The following is a 21,122-nucleotide window of genomic DNA, read 5'->3' as shown; positions in this document are numbered from 1 at the left end:
CTACTTTTATCCCATTTTTCCTGTACTTATATGGAAAAATGGGATAAAAGTAGAAATACAGACGGTATACTGTAAACTGAGCTTTGAAAGCTATTGAGGAACAACATTCTTCATTTCTGCAAAGTTCCAAATCTGCATTCCTTTTCTAACACGTTTTCATCATTTCTGCTCATTGCTCGGCACATTTTTGACATATTTAGATTTTATTCGATGTGTACAGATTGAACTGATTCCGTGATTAAAACAAATGATTGTTCTATACTGCGCTCTCCCGTCCTTTTGGAACAAAATCAATAACCATTGAAATATGAACAAAATATATTGCAGATGCTTCAGCTCTTCTGAGTGCTGCTTTTCTGAATGACTGTAACTATGCTATCAGGGCCCACTGATTCTTTCATTAATGCAGCTGATGTGTGCAGTACCCTACAGTAAGCAGAGAGAAAGCACTATAATGAGCTTTCACCACATTAAAACGAACAAAATGCAACCTGTCTCTGCGAAAATCTTCACTTGGCATGTAAGTGAATAAAAAATAATGGCTTGGCTGCAATAAATATAGTACCCCATTTATTTTACACCTTTTTGCTGGCAGTCTCAGTGCTGGGGTGCAGTAAATTGGTGACAACTAGTAATTGAGAGGTATCTCCAAGGTACAAGGTTATAAAATAATTCATTCCCCAATTGTGAGGAGAGATCCGTTATTAAGATTTATGAGTTACGAGCCGATTTCTGCAGGCAGAACAAAGTAGCTGTTCTAGGGAAATGCCACCTTGCTGTTTGTTTCAGACAAAATTGCTAAAAAACAGGAAATCCACAATTATTCTTCCTGGCTGTCCAAACAGAGCATATTTATTCCACAGGAGAGAGAACCCTTTCACTGCACAAGCTTCAAAGTGGCTTCTTTCGTTCTGACTGTTGGAGTACTCTTTTCTGGGGGCAAAGTGACCCTTGTTTGTCAAACGTTGGAGTTGGTAAAAAAATAATTAGGTGAGAATGAAACTATCGAGAAATATGAAACTGTGTTCTATTCACAAAGCAGTTGAAATTCATTTCAACTGCTGGCGGCACTTCGGTTCACTACAGAGAACATCTGTTTGGAAATTTTCAAATTTGGAAAAATAACAAATAAATATACAAATAAATACATCTGATAACATTTTTCTATACCTTTGAAGAGGTGTGCGATCATATGCATCGGAATGTAATAACTACACTGGATTAGTCTGCTATGTTGGATATTATGATATAATAATACCACGAAGACTGTGAACAGCAGGCCTTTAATTGTGAGCCAACGACAGAATGACAACAAACGGCAGTCACAGTCACTTAAACTCTAAAATTCCTTAAATGATCTTGCTTATTCATGAGCAAGAAGAAGCCAGCGATTCAGCCATAATGACATCAGCAGACTTTTTGGTCAAGGATGACGAAGCTCTGTCCAGCGACTCTGTCTTGCTTGTGACCATATTCATCATAAGCCATTTCACATTGTGCTACACGTTCTGCAGATTTTTGAGACTTGAACTCCAAAACATCCTGGGGCTTTTATGGGCCTCAGAATTTCACAGCACTGTCCACTGTATCTCAGACTATGCAGGGAGAGATGGTGTGGATCTGCTTGCTTGCTACTGAAACACTGCTGGATGAAGCTTTGGCATCTCCGTGTGTCAAATGGGTTAATGAGGAGGATTCTGGGAAGTCGTGCAAAGGTCAGGAAACAGCATTATGTGGAATGGGAGGTCTGACAGGAGGTGACAGGGTGCAGTACAGTGTGTGCTGAAGCTAGGAACCAATTTATATTTGCCTGGAAACCATTGCCAGTTGTCTAGAGTTGAGCATTAAAAATTCACCTTCTGGAACGATATTAACAAGGAGCAGAGTCAGCTATCTTCCTACATGCATGCTTTTGTAGCAGACAAATGCAAAATATTGGCACGGCCCACAAACCATGGCAAGGTCAGCTTTTTCTTGAGTCCACAGCTCACCAGCCTCTTTTCATGCTCTCATCAGTCTATGGCTTCAGCCTTTCATCACTCCTCAACCCGGCTGTGTCCAGCCATCGATTGATTAGCCAGCAGGCTAAAGAAACTGGAAGGGTTCAGGTGAACTTCAGATGTAAAGGAGCCTCAGACATGGTGATGCTTTAGGTTGTCCATTTGTGAGAAATACGAAGCACACGACACAAACTGTCTGTTCTGCCACTGAGGAGCTAGAGTCCATCCCTGATTGTCTTTTTAGTAGACCTGTCTTGCTGCTCATGTAGTACTATGTAGTATGATGAGTAAGGCAGTGCTTTGAGTTTCTGACTGCTGTGTGTTAACGATGAGTTCTGCACATCTCTGACTCTTGATCGGCACAGCTCTGTGACAGTGACTGTGAAAGGGGGGGCTGGGTTCTGCTGTCAGAACAGTGCACTGTCTGAAAGAGTGTTAAAGTTTTAGCCGTGTGGAAGAGTCAACCTTTTTTCAACGGCCTGTTCTAATCAAAACATATCGGTACAGCTTCTAGATGTTCTCTTTTCCTTTTTAAAGTAATATGGAGGACAAACATAAAAATGAAACCTCCTCGATAAGTCACTCTTGGTAAAAATAATTCATAGAGAGGGTGGTTGAGATTGATGTATTTCATTGCTTATTGGCATCATTTAATATGTTGAGTTTTACACCACAACATTAGGTGTGCTGTGGGGGAAACAGAATTAAATATTATACAGCAATGACTGAGGGAATAACAATGATCAAATTATGAGCTAGGACAGTATGCCTTTTTAAGGCTCAGTGCTGGGGTGAGCAGGACTGACAAGGACTGTACTACCTTAATAATTCACTCATGTGTCTTCATGCTGTTGAGAAATGCTTTATCATACCATCCCAAATGCCAGAAAGAGATACCAGTACACCTCTGAGGAAGAAGGTAGAATACTAATGGGTAAGTAAGGATGGACTGAGGGGAGAAGTGAGGTGGAGACTCTGAAATTAGTTTATGCCAGCAGCTATATCACCCTGCAACTCACAACCGGCAGCCCACTGAAGCTCAGCAGGGGTGAGCCTGGTCAGTACCTGGATGAGAGACCTCCCAGGGAAAACTAAGGTTACCGCTGGAAGAGATGTTAGAGGGGCCAGTAGGGGGCACTCACCCCACGGTCTGTGTGGATCCTAATGCCTCAGTGTAGTGACGGGGACACTATACTGTAAAAAAAGCGCCGTCCTTCAGATGAGACATAAAATTGAGGTCCTGACTCTCATTCCATTAAGAATCACAGGGTGTTTCTTGAAAAGACTAGGGGTGTCCTGGCCACATTTCTCCCTGGCCTTTACCAATCATGGCCTCCTTATAATCCCTATCTATGAACTGGCTTCATCACTCTGTTCTCCTGCCCACTGAGAGCTGGTGTGTGGGGAGTGTACTGGTGCATCACCCAGGTGAAGCTGCACACTGGAGGCAGTGGAGGGGAGTCCCCATTACCTGTAAAGCACTTTGAGTGGAGTGTCCAGAAAAGCACTATTTATTATTTATTTATATGGAGGAGACACCGTTTCACCAATAAGAATTTCAATGAGAACACATGCAAGTTTTCACTGATGTAGGAGAGAGTGCTAGGTGGAGCTGCAGGCATCCTGCGGTTCGCATGCCATTTTTAATGTGTCTTGCAAAAGCAATCCAGGAACACCGGTTTGATCTCACTGTGAGCCTTGAAGATGTTTATTTTGCCTTCACATTCTCCATGGTAACTCTCACTCCTTGTTCATATTCAGCTTATTGTTTGGGGCTTATTTCGAGCTCTCTGGAGAAGGTGGTGCCGGACTGCAGCAGAGGAATAGTCACCCCATCTTGACAGGCAGACGTCACTAACCCCACTGTGCTAGAGCTGTACATGATGAAGGTCATTTTGACCTCCGATCTTTTTGACCAATTAGAGAACGCTTACCTCCAGAGCAAGCTAGCGAGGAGGACAATGATCTTATGTGACTCTGTCCAGCACGAAGTCCTGAATCCTGAGCTAAACGAGTGACAGGTGGCACACGAAGACAGTATTACAAATAAAGTCCGTGGGGAATGCGATGAAAAACCTAGACATTTTACTCCCGATTTCCCAAGAGAAACCAAAGCTGAAACAGATTCAAATATCACGTGTTCACCATGAATTAAAAATCCTCTGCTATTAATGAACCTGGTGCTTGGTCAAGCTCTCACTGTGCTGTTTCCAGAGCTCCTGCAGGGGCAATGTGACGTAGTCGAGGCTTAAACTCCACTGGCTAACATGATTAGCCATGCTTGCCAGCATGATGTTTCCAAAAGGATCTAGCAGATCCCATTAGGACTTTGACAGTGGAAGTTCCTGTTAGCTTTACAGAGGGACCAAGTTCTCAAAAGCCTTCAACCTTGATTCCTTCTAAAACCAGCACAGCGGTTCTGAGATGTCTGTGCTCACAAACCTGTCTGTTATTAGAAGATGCAATAAAATATTGCCTCCCAGAAAGGCGATATTAACTGGAGACTCCATTAGCTCATGTTCAGTGATTGTAGGCACAGGGAATGGGCGAGAAAGAGATGGAGCGAGCAAGAGACATTGCTGCACATTCCTCTGCAATTGAATGTCAGGCCCCTATAATTACTCTTTCTCTGCCCATACAGTAGCAAAACAATAATAACCAAGAAGTAAATTGCTGGGTTACTGCAGGGCATTTCAAACACAAGTAAAGATGAAATCTTGTTATCTGGCCGAGAATGTTCAGAGAATAATTAGGCTGGAGTTTTTCGTAGCTTGCTGACACATTTCTGAGGGTTTATTAAAGCCAGCAGGGCCAAATTTTACATTGATTCTGGCCATTGTCTGAGTTTTGGCTGGTCTGTTTGTCTGACAATAGGTTGAGCCTTGAAACTTGATAACTAGATCGTTAGATATTCCTTATAGAGATTGGGGAAATGAAGGCAGATGTGAGAAAAAAAGCTTCTGAAAGTCTCTAAAGACTCCCCAGCCAGCAGCACCGGTTACAGACATGAAGTAAGAGTCAAGTGAAGGAGTTGCAAGAGCAGGGCGATGGTACCCTCGGGGCTCTCTTGCATACCTGTGCGGGCAAAACTTGAACGAGCCTTCAGAATTGCGCCACTGCAGAAGAAAGACGGAAGGGTGCGAACAAAACCAGAACAGACAAAAAGAGCGGCACTTCAGGGGAACTCGTATTGTGAGGTGTGGATTCAGGAGAGTTCAACTAGGCCGCTCAGTTTGCAAAGAGTCTTCCGGAGAGCTCTTACCTTGTTCTCTAGTCGTCCAATGAGCTCTGCCAGCCTGTTGATCTGGGCCTCCAGCCCCTCCTCTCTCATCTCCACCACTCCTGCGGGGGTCAAACGGGAACATGGGCAGGTCAGGCCGGGGCTCACAGAAACCCCCTGCCCTCATCACGGGCTGTTTCGATGTGCATGCCAGAAATGGACACACTTCAAAATAAAGCTGCATTCATTATTGTGCATTTACACTTTAATTACCTTGTAATGATTTGGCAACTACATTTTGAAATACATGTATTTTCATCTAAATCTAATGACTGATACAGTAAATGCATTATTATTAAGAAGCACATTTTACAAGTATAGAATGGAGGTCACAGAATTCTGTCACAGGATTATGTCCAATAACATGTATAGAAAAATGTAACTACACTCCAATGTACTAGAAAGCAATATTTCAGAATGTAGTTTACACATCTTGACATTAAATAATCAATACATTAATAATTTCATAATGCAGATACGATATTGGTTATATGGCTTATATGTAAATAAAGTACATGCATTTCAAGGAGTACAGTTCACACAATTACAAAGTAATTACGTTGTTATTACAATTCTTAATTCTGCAGTCCTTGTTTTCAAGAGCCTAAGTCCAGAAGGTTCCAACTGGAATGTGATTTAAATATTAAATCTGATGACATGGGTCCTTAGGTACTATTAAGTATTTATTTTCTGTGTGTCTCAGGCTAGTGGTTAACATAAAAACTTGTTTGACAGCAAATCTAAAGGTCTGGAGCCTAGCATCCTCTCTGTAGCCGATCATGTCAGTAAAGTTCGAGATATAAAAGGAAGAAGTAGTATGAACTTGTAGAAAATGCAGAATTATCATTGATGTTTGATCATTTTATTGCGTTCCAAATGATTAGTTCTTATAGAAGCTACTTGGCCATTTTCTGTATTCTCTCCATGGAAGCAGCCTTATCTACATACACACTTCACCCCACTGAGCTAGCCTGGTTTGTAAATATCAGTGCATTCTTTTTTTATAATCAATTTTCCTTGGCAAACACAAATTGTCAACACTGTGGGATTTGATACACAAAATATTTCCTTCAGTGTTGTATTGATCTGAGCAATTAATTAAATGAGTTAATCGCTGCTAGCATTTTAACAACCGGGCTGAGCTGAGCCCCTCCGTACAGCTGGGGTTTTGCTTTTCCCAGAGCTGTCATTGTGAAGCATGTGGGCTCAGATCCCTGGATTTAGAAAGTCCCAACTGGCACGAGTTCCTTAATTTCAATGACACACTTGAATTGTGGGAGGCACGATGGCATGGGGTTAACCGCTGCTGCCTCCTGGGTCCTGGGTTCGATTCATGATTGGGGTGCCTTTTGGGAACCTCCCGTTTGGGGGTTCCATGTTGTCCACATGCTCACAGGAGTTTCCTCTGGGGACTTCGGCTTCCTCTCACCTCCTGAACAGATACTCTCAAGGTTTGATCAGCCAGTCTTCATGACCTTGTGAAGGACTGGCTTCCTGTCCAGAGTGGTCTCGCCCTAATTGCTTTAATTGGATAGCTATAGTATGGGGAATAATGAAGCTGGGGTTGAGGCCAGACCAATCCTGTTGTGATAACAGCCATCCCACTCTTCCTTGATCCATAACCTGCTTTTGCCCACCTGGATTTCCCTGATGAAGGAAGAGAAAACAGTACATCTCTCTTCAGACCTTTAAACCCACAGCACTCACTTTGTTATGTACTATACTAGCTCTTCCCTGCTGTAGCCACTAATCCTTTGACTGCTCTCCCCACCACTGGCCTGACTCAGCCACCCCAGATGTCACTCTCACACCCCTCAGCGAATACTTGCACTTATTTTCTCCTGAAACTGTCTCAAAGACACACACCTGCAGCTCTCAGTCCAATACAGACAGCTTGGAGAGACAGCTGCTCTGGTACAGGGCTTGAATCGCGAGTGGAGTTCTGCATTTGGACCTTTGAATAGGTCCAGGAAAGTGACCAGTTGAATAAAGGGGTACAAACAGAAGTCACCCACATAAATGAATAAGCACAGGCTATGCTCTATTTAAGCAGTGAAAGCCCACCCCACCTCCCTGGTGAGACTTAGTTACTCTGCCATAGCCATCAACAGAAAGGACTGTTCTGCAAGAGAAAAAAGACACCCAGGACAGTTGTTCTACAAAACACTGGCTAAACAAGGGAGGCCAAGTTAATTTGAGCCGCACTGCAAAAGAAAGTAAATCTCATTACGGCCGGCTTTAAAAACTCTTTGAAGAGCAATACAAACTTGAATGCCACTTTAATTTCTCTCCTCATTGATAACAGCTAATTAGTGGGTAAGATGACTTTCTACTTTAACGTCGTCATTGTGACTTACGGTGCCAGTTCAATTACGAGCGGATGTTCTAGAGTGCCAGCAAAACGAACAGGCTACAATCAGTTAATGCCTGAAGGTGTCACAAAAGACAGCCGAGCCGGCAATTCGCAATTACTGCAATAGGTTCAGAAGCTACAGATTGGAAAATCACTGTGCCACTTGTTAACATCTGTAGACTGTTGCATGTGTCATTTAGTCTGTGTCACAGAAAGCTGATGGGAGCTTCTATGATATAGATGATTGAAGAGCAACTCTGCAAAGACTCCTGGATTTCTGCAGCATGTGTCTCCCCTGTGCACTCTCTCTCCATTAGCAGCAAATGACCATATTGTCCAGCATATGGTTCCTCACATCTAAATACAGAGCGTCTGTATCAAATACCTGGGAACACAGATGGAACTGTAGAAGTGTCTGGAACACTGAAGGAAAACAATGTGTACTGAGCATTCCAGATTAGGGCTGTGAATCCAGTACATTGAGGAAGTATGGAACATACCTGGGAATTCGCAGATTTTAAACTGAGATTTATAAATTCATTTTGAATTTCAGAGGTAAAGGGAGCTGACCTTAAAAATCAACATCTCTGTAAAAGTTCTGCCTCACAGATGCTCCCCAACATTAAATGGCTAGATTTCATATAGAAAACAGAAAGCAGAAAATGAAAGGAAAAAGGGATTGTAAAATCAGGAGGCACAGGACTTACTATTTAATGAACATTGCCTGTCAAACTTAATTTCTGAAGGGCATAGTGTCTTCTGATTTGTGGTCCAACCGAGCTGTCAGTTGTATAGTTTAGTCTATTTATTTAACTGCTCGATTGTAACTGCACCATTAATTAATTGAATAGTTTTACATCAATTGTAAAAGAAATATTTAACCTACAAAAACAGTAACATGTTTTGAATGGATACTCAGGGTGAAACAACAAACATAAGACACCAGGCTTTCAGAAAATTGCATTTAAGATGTCTGTTCTAAGATTGATCTAAGGGCCATTAAAGATAACCATGTTTGAGCACACACCTCTTTCTGTTGCGATAGATCATTTTTAGAAAGGATCTTCCTTTTTCTTGCATATCTGTAGTGTCAAACTGCAATCTTTTTAAAATTATGCACAAACACCTTTGCAGCTGTGCTTCTGTGCTTGTAACAGAGGCTACCTGGAGTACTTGACCTGTAATATTCTAGAGAAGTTAAATCCCCACAAGCTTATTAATAAATGTGAATAGTGCAGGCAGACCACAATATGGTGCAGCAGGTGAAATGCAGGATCAGGGCTTATTTTAAGACTTATGGACGGTCTTATCTCACTGCTTTATTAATAGGAGGTAAATTCCTATTTCACCAATTGACAATTACAATGACTCATACCGGAATATTCCCAGATTTAAACTGAAATGTAAAGGAATTGCTTTCAGAGGTAAAGGGAGCTGACCTTAAAAATCAATGCTTGTTTAAGAGGTTGGGCTTGAAGTTGGAAATACATGTGCTCTTAGATTCCTGTTGATGCTCACTGATATTAGACAGATTTTAAATTGAAAAAGGGAAGCAGAGAGAGGGAAGAGGCATGGTAACAATCAGGAGGAAATCAGGAGGCACAGAGCCTGACTTACTATCAATATACATAACCTGTCAATAAAACAGTTCCTCAATTTATTGGAAATGTTTAATTAAAGATGTGCACATTAACAGAGGTGAATAGCTAAGGGACAGACTGGCAGGATTCTGGAAAAAGGATGATAGATAACGTCTGGACAGCACCCAGGTAGAGTGCTTTAAGATTTCTATCTGTCTGCATTTGGCACCCTCACCCCCAGGGAAATAAATGATGCAGAGCCTCCTCAAGCTCTCTAAAGGTCCAGAGTGATTTAATGACTCTTTAAGGTAGTATTTAGCCTGTCAAAACCCACCCAACCCTGAACTGGGAGCTGGGAGCTCCAGTCAGGACCGTTGTGCCACAGGGAGTTGGGCTCATCAAGTACTGTGAGCCACAGCTCAATGGAGGACTCCGAGCATCTCCGACACACGCCACTCATCCGCACACTGCCCATCAGCTACCACAGCACCTTGTCCGCTGGAGCCTGAACAAAACATGTCTCTTAAACTCGTCAATATCAGCAGCTCTACTCCTGGCCATAGGACATAAATGCTGCATCGCGGTCCCAATATGCTGCTTACTAAGTATAACAGTGCTTGCAACCAAAGAAGTATTCAACTGTCTTTAAGTATATAAGAGCTCTATTTTAATGAGGGGAAAGGCCATTATTTTATTGGTGTTTTGTTTTGCTGCTCATAAAATTATTTTTCTCATCATCAGTACAATGTTAAATAGTATAGATACACTGTACATGTACCGAAGACATTCATTTCTCCCTCCTCAACATCCACCAGTATGCCTGCAGACAGGACAACTTCAATGCTGATTATCTGCTATCTGCTGTTGCCAGCATGAATTCCATCTCTAGTCAAACACATGGAGGACATCTGATACCCCGATGCCTGAGAATCTGTAACAAAGTAAGGTGGGAGAGGAGCCTGCAGCTGAAAGCCAATACAGAGCACTCCAGCCCCTGCATATTGTCCATAGCATTCACCATGGGCATAAGCCCTAGCTACAGGCTTTATCACAACAGCCTCGACATAAAATTATAGAGGTGTGTGCCACACCTACTAAAGCCAGTGTCCATGAACTGAAGGCTGTGTGTGGCCTTCCTGAGCATGTCAAGCAGCGGTTCTGTTGTGGCCTTGCTTCGTCGCAGTTTATTCCCACGCCTTAAAGTTTCATGATCTGCACTGGACCTGTTAGAGCTCGGTTACACTGCAGGAACAGGGTCACAGGAAATAAGCCATGTGAGGCTACCAGCCCATTCCACACAAAGTCATGAATGCCTTCGCCTACTGTGAAATCAGGACTCTTGAAATACAAGTTCAACAGAAACGTGACCCATGTGACAAGCTTTAAGATATGCAAACAATCTTCAAAGAGCTGATGAGCCTTGAGTGACAAAATGAAGGGCCAAAAGCGATAGAATACCACGCAGGTGCTCTTGTGCCTTGCTTGCACTATTAAAAGGAAATGAAAACTATTGATGGACAGACGCAGGCGAAGAACAGGGATTTGTGTATTGAAGCAGACGTGGCAGGTGACTGCTTTGACAGTTCTCCAGGGAACAGATAACAGAATTGAATGCCTACAGATGTTGAATCGAGTTGTAGGGGAGAAGTTAAAAACACTGCAAGGAGATGAGAAGCCAGGTATTAACAGATACACTCCCTCGGCTCATCTTCCCTTGGAGAGACATCACCTGAAGTTGTTCCAGTCCTCATTGCAGTTACCACACAAGGCACACGCCAGGTTAGCTAGATAGCAGTTCAGATCTGCAGTTACAATGGCTGCACTAAACAGCAACAGGACCTATTAAATGTGCCCTCAGACATCTCAATCTGCAAATGTATGGGCTCACTAAGGAAAGGTCCTTATATCACAGACATGTAATATTAAATTGTAGACCATTACTACCAGAACACTGCAGTGCACTGGGCCACATGTTGATAAAGTGGGTTTAGTTTAGACAGTGCAGTAATCCTGTACTATCGGGTCAATTCTACATTTAATTAACGGCCTTTGACTGCAGGTGACTAGCACACCACATCCTTAAAATGGCGTCGAGGGAGGCTGCAATTCATGCAAGTATGTCAAAAAAATCCTGCTTTGTACACGGCATTTAAAGGAAAGAAAAAAAACAAAAATAATATGAGAAAAAAAATGTGCTGCATTACAAAGAGATTCATTTACATCTGTCTCTGTAACCAAACTGCTGCATTTCATTTGTGAAGTTGGAGCCAGAAGGACCTTCTTCCTATTTCCTTTAGAATTAATCTTATTAAAAACTGACAGAAACATGAGACACATCCCCGTGGCTATAAAAAGTCCTACCCAAAAGTATTTTATTTACCATTTTCATACAAAAGATGTGTTTGAAAGCTCATTTTATGTGACTTAATTATGACAACTTCAGTAAAAGCTTTAGCCCAGCCCTAATAAATACTGGAATCCTATTTTTTTTCCAACTGTAGATAAACATTTCTTAAAGGGAACTTGACTCAGCTCTGATACCAATGCTTACTAAATGGAAGAAACAAAAAACGACCAGACACAGACTGCATTTTGAGCAGTCTCCTTATACATCATTCTTCCTGAAATTGAGTCATTTTCGGACCAGACAAAGTTGCTGCAATTAAGTGCCTCACAGATATATTCTCTTGTCTGTCTCCTGCCGGCGACTATGGCCAATTAGCTAAAAGCCAAATTTATTTGACTGCAATGTTCTAAATGAGAGAACTCTGAAAGGCAACTGTCTCCTCCACAAGTCTGAAAAGGCAATAGTTATTAAAGAGATCCATTCTAACATTAAAACAAAACAATCTAATGAAGGAGTCCATGTTGCCAGTAACACTAAGTCATTTCTGTTTGGGGGTAATTTGAACAAGAAAAACTGCAGAGGTTTACTGCAGTAAATTATAATTATCTGGAGGAGGGGATACTTTAAGTACGGAAATAAATTACCCAAAGCCCCGAGGCAGTGTCCATATTAGAGGGGGGCTTTAATCACATTGAATTTAATTAATCAGATGGGCATATGCAAAAACGGAAGGAATATGCAAAAAGGAAGCTACAGTTTATTGCTCAGCTCTACATGTACAAAACTATCACTACAGTCAAATTGCACATCCTTGATCTGTCTTCTTAAAAACTCTCCAAGAGTCCCCTGCAACTTCTGTTATGTCCACAGGCACAACCTTAACCTTTGACCTGCCTGGAGCTCTATATACAGCTTCAATCCTGCCCTCAGTCCAAACCCTAGTGATCACTGTGTACAGCGTTCAGCAACAATGGCAGTGCAGGCACAGCAGGAGTGTTTTCAAATAGCTTGATCAGGAGCCTGTGTGCAGAACAGGAAAGAGTGAGAGAAGGTGTACCTTTACCGGTCTGGATGTTCTTCTTGGCCTCTTTGGTGGTGACTCTGTTGTTCGGGGGGTACTCCGGGACAGGACTCTCGTACCTGGTATCTGCTATACGGTGACCCCCCCTGCTGGGGTAGTGTCTGTGTGGGAGGAGAGCAAATTCATTATACTCTTAGCTGTTGTTATTATAAAAAAGGAGAAAGAAGAAAGCCTACCCAAAGCTGATGAGGTTCTGTCAAATAACTTGTCTTTTGTACCAGAAAATGTCAAGGTTTTGGCATTTATTACATCTAACATCTCATTCCTTCAGTTTGGTAGTAGCAAATGTAGCTCTCATATTTTACATGTTTCACAGTTCTTAAATCCTGTGTTTCTGCTGGCATTAATGTTATGTTAATTTTCAATTCTTTAAAAAATCCCATAATCATTTATCCTCTGCCTCATGAATATTCTGTGATGATGGGTCATAACTTCAATGGCCAAAAAGACAGCTATCACAATGGATTAATAATTTTAAAGAATTTGACTATTAGATGGGTTGGAAGTCCTGCCTTGTGCCTTGTAGGATATAGCAGGTATGAATGATGGATAGATGAATAGGTTTAATTTGCCTGGCATTAAAATACCCGGTTCATTATTTCAAATACATTTACATTAGTTTTATTTTGTGCTGACACCCTGTTTCACAGAATAACACTGCAAAGGCAATTGGACACACCCACTAAGCCTGAAAGGTGCAGCCCACTCAGTTAGGACACGCCCCCTGCGTCAAAGATCCAGCCTCCTGAGATGCAGGGCTTAGCAGTTTTGACACGCCCCCTGAGTCTCAACGGCCTATCCTGGCTCACCCTGACTGGGAGGACTGCTCTTCAATGGCATCTACTGCGCTCTCCACAGAGTTCAGCAGGGACTGAATCTGATTGGCCGACTCCTTCAGCAGGAAGCGGGTCACAAACTGGTCCACATTGGTGCCTCGCTCGTACACCTAGGAACATATCGGAGACAAAAAAGTGGTCAAAACCTTTGTCTTACTTTCCTCGATCAAGCCGCTTACCACATCCTGAAATTCCTCACAGGCGGAACTGCGGATATACAGCATGTGTTCTAGAAACCAAAGCACGCAGCTAAATCCTGGAAAAGAAAAGCATGCTTACTCTAGTGAAGGATAACACAGGGCAGGGAAAGGGAAAAGAAAAGTTCAAACTTGAGTTTGGAAAGTGCACCAGTTAGCTCTAGCTGCCACAGGGCTGCAGGATCCTGTCAGCGATGCTGCACCTTCACAGAGACAATCTTTAAGCAATCAAGTACTGATGCACACTTGAGCGCAATCCTAGCTCCTTCCACACACTATCCCCTTCTGCATTAATTACTCCCAGAGGAGACCACATGAGCCCTCCGTTCATCACCTCGCTGCAGAGCAGCCCAGGGTGGATACATTTCCCAACGAAGACGAGCCAAGCCAAAGAGCTCTTTCCTGCTGACCACACGGGGAAACACGTCGCCTGTTCCTGTTCTGAAATTACACCTCTGAGCTTTGCAATGCAGGCCCTCTGAAAGAAAAGAAGAGTCTCTGGCACGCGAAACAATCACAAAGTATCAAGCATAAGAAAAGCCTGACCACGAATGATGGAGCTGGGCTCTTGACTCTGGAGCACACTGACTGAGATTGTTTTCCTCTCGTCAACAGGACTGCATGGTGAGGATAGAAACAATGCTCAGACTCGCATCTCAACCCCTTCGGATTTCACAGCACAGCTGCAGTTCTAAGCATCTTCTTTGATTCAAGCAACACTCGTAATGTTAATAATGCTCATACTATCTGTGCGATACGCTGCAGTGCAACATTTTCAAGTAAAGTGATGTCCAGTCCATGCACCTGGTTGCAACCATCACAACTGTATGTAAAAGCACATATCTTTTGGATAGTGCACAACAGTTCAGGCTTTTGAGTGCTGCATTCTGTAAATAAACAATTCCACTATTCAGCAAAAATGTGTTCAGCTTTTTCTGTTGTCACAGCTGTTTGGAGGTTTAATATCTTAGACATTATTGTCTACTGGGGGGTCTTTGGCTGTGAAACATTCCTGGCTTGGCCCTGCCCTAGTGCCCCTTGCTAAGGAGTTTAAGGCAGTCGAAGCTGAGCTAGAGCTACCTTTACTAACATGTAATTCATTTGAAGAAAACAGAGCTGCAGCACAAAAATGATCCTAACTCTAGGATAGCCTTAATCCACCTTTCAAGTTTCATGGCCACATTTCATATTTATTGTCAGATGTCTCCTCACATGACAAATGACAAAACAGAAGGCATAGTACATGACATCACAAATTGTTGGAGACAGGAACACGGCATCTTAAACAGCATCCAGATAGCAACAATGTGCAAATTTCAAGCAGTGGCAATATTCTGAGTGAAGAAACAGCAGCGTGTCAGTAGGGGTAGAGAGATTTAAGAGGTGGAGATGAGGAGTTTTATGGCTGTGGGGTAGAAGCTTTCTTTGAACCGAGGGGTTCAGAAGATCTATGCCTTTCTGATCATGCAAAATGGCAACACACCCCCTTCTAACTCTAATCCAAAAGCAGCAGAGTGTGGGACTGAAGAACCAGTATGGGGTCTGACCCAGCAGAGGTGGAGACAACGCTCCCAGCAGGTGTTAACCCTGTATGAGTCTATAAGGACGTGAGTGCATGAATGCTCTGGGCTAGCAGACACTCATGTTTCTTGCATTTGTCTGCAGCACGTCCCACAAGCTTTCACTTCCTGCTGACAATGTCTTTTTTCACATTCCATTTAAGACCGGATAATTGCAAGGTGGAAAAACTGCTTAGTACAGAGGGACAGGCCTATGAATTATGGCTTGAACAGTATGTGGCTCAAAGATTATCAGTGCACATAAGCGATTGTGTGGCACCAGTCTGAAAGCTGCATCCATGCTGGTATAATTCCACCCACTGAAATGGCCAGAGGAGTTGCAGAGGAAATGCTGTGAACAAAGAGGCTGCACAGAAGCCAAGCAACAGGTGCTGAGTAAAAGGCTTGAGCTGTGTCTGTCCCTGAGGAGATAACATGCCTCAGCAGGAGGATTATGAAGAGGCTTGAAGCAAAATGTGTGAGCCATATTCTTTTTTAAACGTGGGGGAACAGCTTGCTTTGTTCTTGTTTTGTTATTTTACATAGCACTGTAGCACACTTATTCAGGATATATAAATATATTGAATACTCTAATGCTTAGCTGTGCCAGTGAACTATTTTTCTAAGGAAAAAAAAATAATTCAAAATACTGAGGAAATGAAAGCACAACAGTGTACTTTTCTGATTGTACAGAGACCCTGCTTTTTTGAAACACAGCCTCAGACACCAGATAGCTGGAGTCCTACTGAATACCGCACTCAGTCCTTTAATGAATATCAGGGCTCTGCTCATTGGTCATCTTGCCTCTATTTGACCGTGTTTCATCTGCAATGTGATGAATGAGCGAGCTATTCTTTAAAGGCAGCAGGCATTTTGCCCCTGTCTCTTGGGGCAGTCACAGAGGTGAGCCTAATCTATGGAGCCTAGCCATAGTCATACATACATAGCCTTCAACCACGCTTGCACTATCCGACCTTAGCTTATTTCAAAGCTGGAGAATATCCTGGACAGAACACCTCTCCGTCACAGGGCACACATGGACCAGCAGAACTTAGTAAGGTGTTGAAAAACCCAAAATGCACCTAAAGAAAGCTCACAGGAACACAGAGAGACAGAAGATGCCCCAGTCTGGAATCAGACCCCCAACCTCGGAGCTGTGGTGCTAATGGTCACACCACTCAGCGATGTAACAATACTTACTGTATTTATTATTGTTTCACCATACAAACAGATTACATACACACCTACACTTTTTGAAGAGCAATGCGCCAAGGAATCAATACAAGACATGAACAATGACTCTAATGCAGAGGCTGAGCTAGAGGTTTCAGACTGACGTCTTCCTACTCATTTGTCTGAGCCAGAGACAGGGGGATTGATCCTTTTCACAGATAAATCTATTACACTGCTTTCTGTATCTCTCTGGTCTGGTTGGACTAAATGACAAAATGAGCTGTTATTCATGCAATAACATTTTTTTTTAAAAGGAGCATGGGAGAGACATCAAAATGCTTTTTCCTATGAAGTGCCTTGAAATGATGAATGAAAAGATGATGGTGTTCATGAACAGAAGAGCTCACTGCTGTCGTGACAAAGCGCGATGTGAGTCTGGAGCACAAGCAAGATACTGTATATACGACCGAAGTGCAGTGAGGATCGAAAGGCTTTTGAGAATTAGCTCATCTTCTAGCCACTGTCTGCTATCTGCCAAATTAGCACAGCAGGTCTTTGATTAAACGCTTATGTGGAAAAACAATCTATTAACTACAATGCTCTTAATAAAAAAAAAACAGGACAAAAGTGCAACAGTCTCCGTAGATAATTAATAATGACCAGACATAATCGCACTTAATTGATGCACTTTGCTAGATTAAAAGTCTAATGATAAATAGGAGGCAGTTTTATTTATTAACAGAGGCACAGATAGCATGTCTGATGATCAGGCCTTGCTGAGGCCCTAGATAGTCATGGTTATCAGAAGAAACCCTGCCTGCTATGGACTGACACCTATCTTTCCAATGGTCCAGTGTGTTCTCTGCGGCTCTGGACTAGGAATACAGTCTATGTGAGCCTGCAGACAGAGGAGGGCAAATGACCACATCCCAAGATCACCTGGCATGGTGAAGAAGCTTTGTTTTCACCAGATAAGACCACAGAGGAGAAAGGGGGCTTGGAGACAACCAACAAGCTTTTCCTGGAGAATTAAGATTATCAGGTGTAAAGACGTGTCCTTTCATCAAACCGCATGAATTGCAGAGTGACTATCCTCCACACAGAAAGGAATAAGGAGGAATTTCGAATCTCCAACCAAGCAAGTAGCCTCATCTTGCTTACAAAAGTCCTCATGGTCTTAAAACATAGTGTGATAAATGTGCCGGTTTCAGCCGATTGCCTTCTTTCTTCAGCTGTGGTGAAAAAAGTGGCTAAATGTGAAAAGACCGTTTTCCCCAAGAAGGCCACCCGTCCAAACTCAGCAACAATAAAGGCACAACATGTGGATACAGGCTGCCTTGCAAACACACTCAGGTTCAATGAAGCGGTGCTTCTGTGTTTTCTGACAACTCCAAGCAAACCCCCTACGTGAACAGCAGCAGGACTGATTGTCATTTGCCAGCCTTCAGAGTGGCTGTAGTCTCTGATCCGCATGACAGGATGCTCATTCACTCACACTAATGTGAATATAATCAATATAATCAATCTTAGTAATGTGCTTCATCTGGCCTTATCTCTCATCTCATGGACTTAATAACCCCAGCTATTGCTCCCCTGGGAACCTGTGCAGTTATTAGGAGATTTATTCAGACAACTTGGGTTTTTTACCTTTTTTTATTGCCTTTTAGGTCCAGTTTTTAAAACACAAATTGTGAAGGAGAGAGGACTGAATTGTGTTGCTTGGTAAAAATAGAAAGTGCTTGGGATATTCGTGCAAATAAAGCCCCCCCTATCAGCAGGGAATGTCAAGGCTGTAAAAACAGCTGAAAACGAGCACTGGCTCAGATGCAGAGACTTGAAGAGGAGGATCATCATTTCTGACTGCTGGCATTGAAGAAATATACTCAATGATCACAACTGGTTGTGCCACTCACTCAAAAAAGTATACAAACACCTCTGTTGGGTGTCTGAAAACTGAACCCCAAGGTTAAAACATAACGTTAGCATTTGTACAAAAGATAATGCAGATTTTACTGATCTGGTTACCTTGTGATAAAACAATATATCATCCCTTCAGATCTATTCTTGTTGCTAGGATACAATTAATAGGATACAAATGCTCTGATTTAACAGCTTCCTTTCCACAAACATGTTTGCCCTGGTCGATAAACATGTTTTTCCTCTTGTGTGCTTTCTCCTTGTCTTAGGTGTCAAACCAAGTTATTGAAATGCAATCCAAATCAGAGACGTTCAATCAATAAATAATCAATTGATTTGTTCAGTGTGTGCATGTTTGACCTACTGTAACTTCAATATATTGAGGTAAGCATGTCTCTACACTGCTTTTTTTCCCAGACAGTTCCTGAGATTAGCAGGCAAACTGAAATGAGGCACAAATGCCATTACTGAGAAAATGATATCTGACCCTGTGACATTCTTCCTCGGCTGATATAATTACACGAAATGCCAACACACTTACACCTCTTTGTACTTATTTGTTCTTAAAAGGGGGTCCTGTGTTAAGGAAGCTTAAAGTCCTGTATTTGGGATAAGTCGTCTTAAATGGAACCTAAGTCTAGCCAGCTACAATCACGAGATTAGTGAAAGCTAATACTTATTTAATTCTTTCACGCTTCTTAGTACCACCCTAGAACTTGGTCTTTTGATACAAACCTGTGTCAGATAAATGATTGGGGGCTGCCAGGAATGAACCTAGCTGGGAAAAAAGGAGCAGGACTCAAAAAGGATCAATTGAAGTGGGGTTTGGAGCTGAATTAAAGGATAATCTTTTTCAGGCAGGATGTCTATTCACTTCGGAAATCACACCAAACAGCCCTCAAAACCTGTTCTTAATGCCTGGGTTTAAATCACAGCTCTGAAAACACAAACACAAAAAAGACTGCAGGATTTATTTTTCTTCTTTACAGCAGGGGGGCAATCCCTATTGAACTAAATGTTGTAGACTGCACATTCAGGAGAACCATTCAGCAGCACACAGCTTAGCGCTCTTGGTTGCTGTATTGGGACAGAAGCAGAGCTGGTTACAGTTATCTTTGATTCAAACTTGCTTGGCTGAGAGACAACAGCCTGACCTTGAGGATAAAACAGCTGAAACACTGTCTCTGTTTTAAGTACTGAAGTGTCTTTCTAAGGAAGAACTTGATAGTATCCCTTTCCACTCCCTGCAGGACGTTAGGTAAGTTGGCTGTCTTCTCTCCTGAGGTTTGGTTTGTAAACTGATGTTAGCTGATGTGTTTTTTTGTTAGCTGATGTGTGGTGAGCGTTCTGGCGCACTATGGCTGCCGTCGCATCATCCAGGTGGATGCTGCACATTGGTGGTGGTGGAGGGGAGTCCCCATTACCTGTAAAGCGCTTTGAGTGGAGTGTCCAGAAAAGCGCTATATAAGTGTAAGCAATTATTATTATTATTATTAAACTTCCTATAATGTGTCTTTAATCTCACAGCTTGTTTTGTTGTCCACCTTTTGCTTTCATTCTTTTAAAGGTACAGACTCTTCCCATCAGATGTCTCAGTCTGAAGACTGACTGCTTCTGAAACCTTATGAGGACACGGAAGCTGTTTCCTGTGATGGCTGTACAGTCCTTGAGTGCTTGTACAACAACTGCAAGCCCACATAACAATAAAACCCTTTAGCCCATGCTGAGACAAGGAGGCTGCGGAAATTACTGAGCTGAGATTAAGCTGGAGGAAGTGACTTCTACCACTTCCAGATTCAGAGAGATTTCTAACAAGTGCTTTATTTGCACCTAACAGAAATCGGAATCTGTACTTGAAAAATATTTTCGAATAGTTTTTAGTGCCTGCCCTGGTCAGCTCTCAGTGCCTAAAAAGCATTTTGATCTCTTTAGGCTGTAATCTTACCTCTTGAATAAAGGAGACCAATTGCTTTTGTCGAGTAATAGATGTCTACCTTCTGGAAATTGCTAGCTATTTTTTTTTTCATGTTGAGATGGTCCAATTTCCCTGATTAAAGCCGGGAAAAGAAGGAAAAGCACTGACCTGGTTTATTCTTGCCCCTCTGCAGAGCCAGAAATAAAATCTAAAAATGGTCTACTTGGAAAATAAAATGTTTCAGATTCTACATAAAGCTGGGCAAAGCTGGGAATTGCAAACTATTTGTCTCCTTATATACCCACCTTAATTATAATTGAAAATTACAATTTTTGTGTCTCAAATGAAAAGAATATGTGTCTCGGTTCACAGCGGTGACCCCTATACCCTCACAGAGTGAATGAGGAAGCATAGATGGGTCTCAGTGACTCACCTGCCCATTGACCAAGTTCTCCTTTTAGCAAACTACGAGCTCTGCAACACCATACAGGAGGAGCCGTGCTGATTGGAGGGGAGGCACGTCCCTCAATGACATCACCGGGAACCAGGAAGTGCAAGGGGAAGCTTCTGGGGTCGCTGTTTCTGGTTTCAGTCGGATTGTTGAGCCCACTCCGTACTATTGCTCAGGGAATCCAGGCCACAGTTGGCTATCATCAGGATCCAGGATCAAACAAGTGACATCAGGACCACAGAGTCTCAACGTTCTCTTGGGAGAGAACGTTTTCACTGGTTGAGTGGTTTGGGAGCCCCATAACAGGGAATTGTTTTTTTTTCCCCACAATGATAAAAGTTAAAGAGAACAAAATGACAAACCAAGCCATTGAGAGCAATGCTTTACAGCTTGCCCATGTGACTCTCCCTCAAATTGCTGGAAAGTGCAGGTC

General features: G+C 42.5%; 1 protein-coding gene across 4 annotated transcripts in view; it reads right to left on the bottom strand.

The window, feature by feature from the left end:
• The window catches only part of necab2 (N-terminal EF-hand calcium binding protein 2), a 94,508-nt gene that overhangs the window by 21,610 nt on the left and 51,776 nt on the right, over window positions 1-21,122 (bottom strand). For 2 of the 4 annotated variants that reach the window (XM_088613833.1, XM_088613831.1), the window contains exons 6-8: window positions 13,451-13,587; window positions 12,624-12,742; window positions 5,263-5,342 (exon numbers count right to left, since the gene is read on the bottom strand). In XM_088613833.1, coding sequence (XP_088469959.1) covers window positions 5,263-5,342; window positions 12,624-12,742; window positions 13,451-13,587 — 336 coding nt within the window. Of the gene's footprint in view, window positions 1-5,262; window positions 5,343-12,617; window positions 12,743-13,450; window positions 13,588-21,122 lie in introns of all 4 variants that reach the window. The other 2 variants (XM_088613832.1, XM_088613830.1) reach the window with 1 other exon arrangement.

This window comes from Lepisosteus platostomus, chromosome 20 (genome assembly GCF_059453375.1).
Source record: "Lepisosteus platostomus isolate fLepPlt1 chromosome 20, fLepPlt1.hap1, whole genome shotgun sequence".
NCBI lineage: Eukaryota > Metazoa > Chordata > Actinopteri > Semionotiformes > Lepisosteidae > Lepisosteus > Lepisosteus platostomus.
The sequence above is the reverse complement of the archived record's forward strand: the minus strand, read 5'-3'. Positions and strand labels throughout refer to the sequence as shown.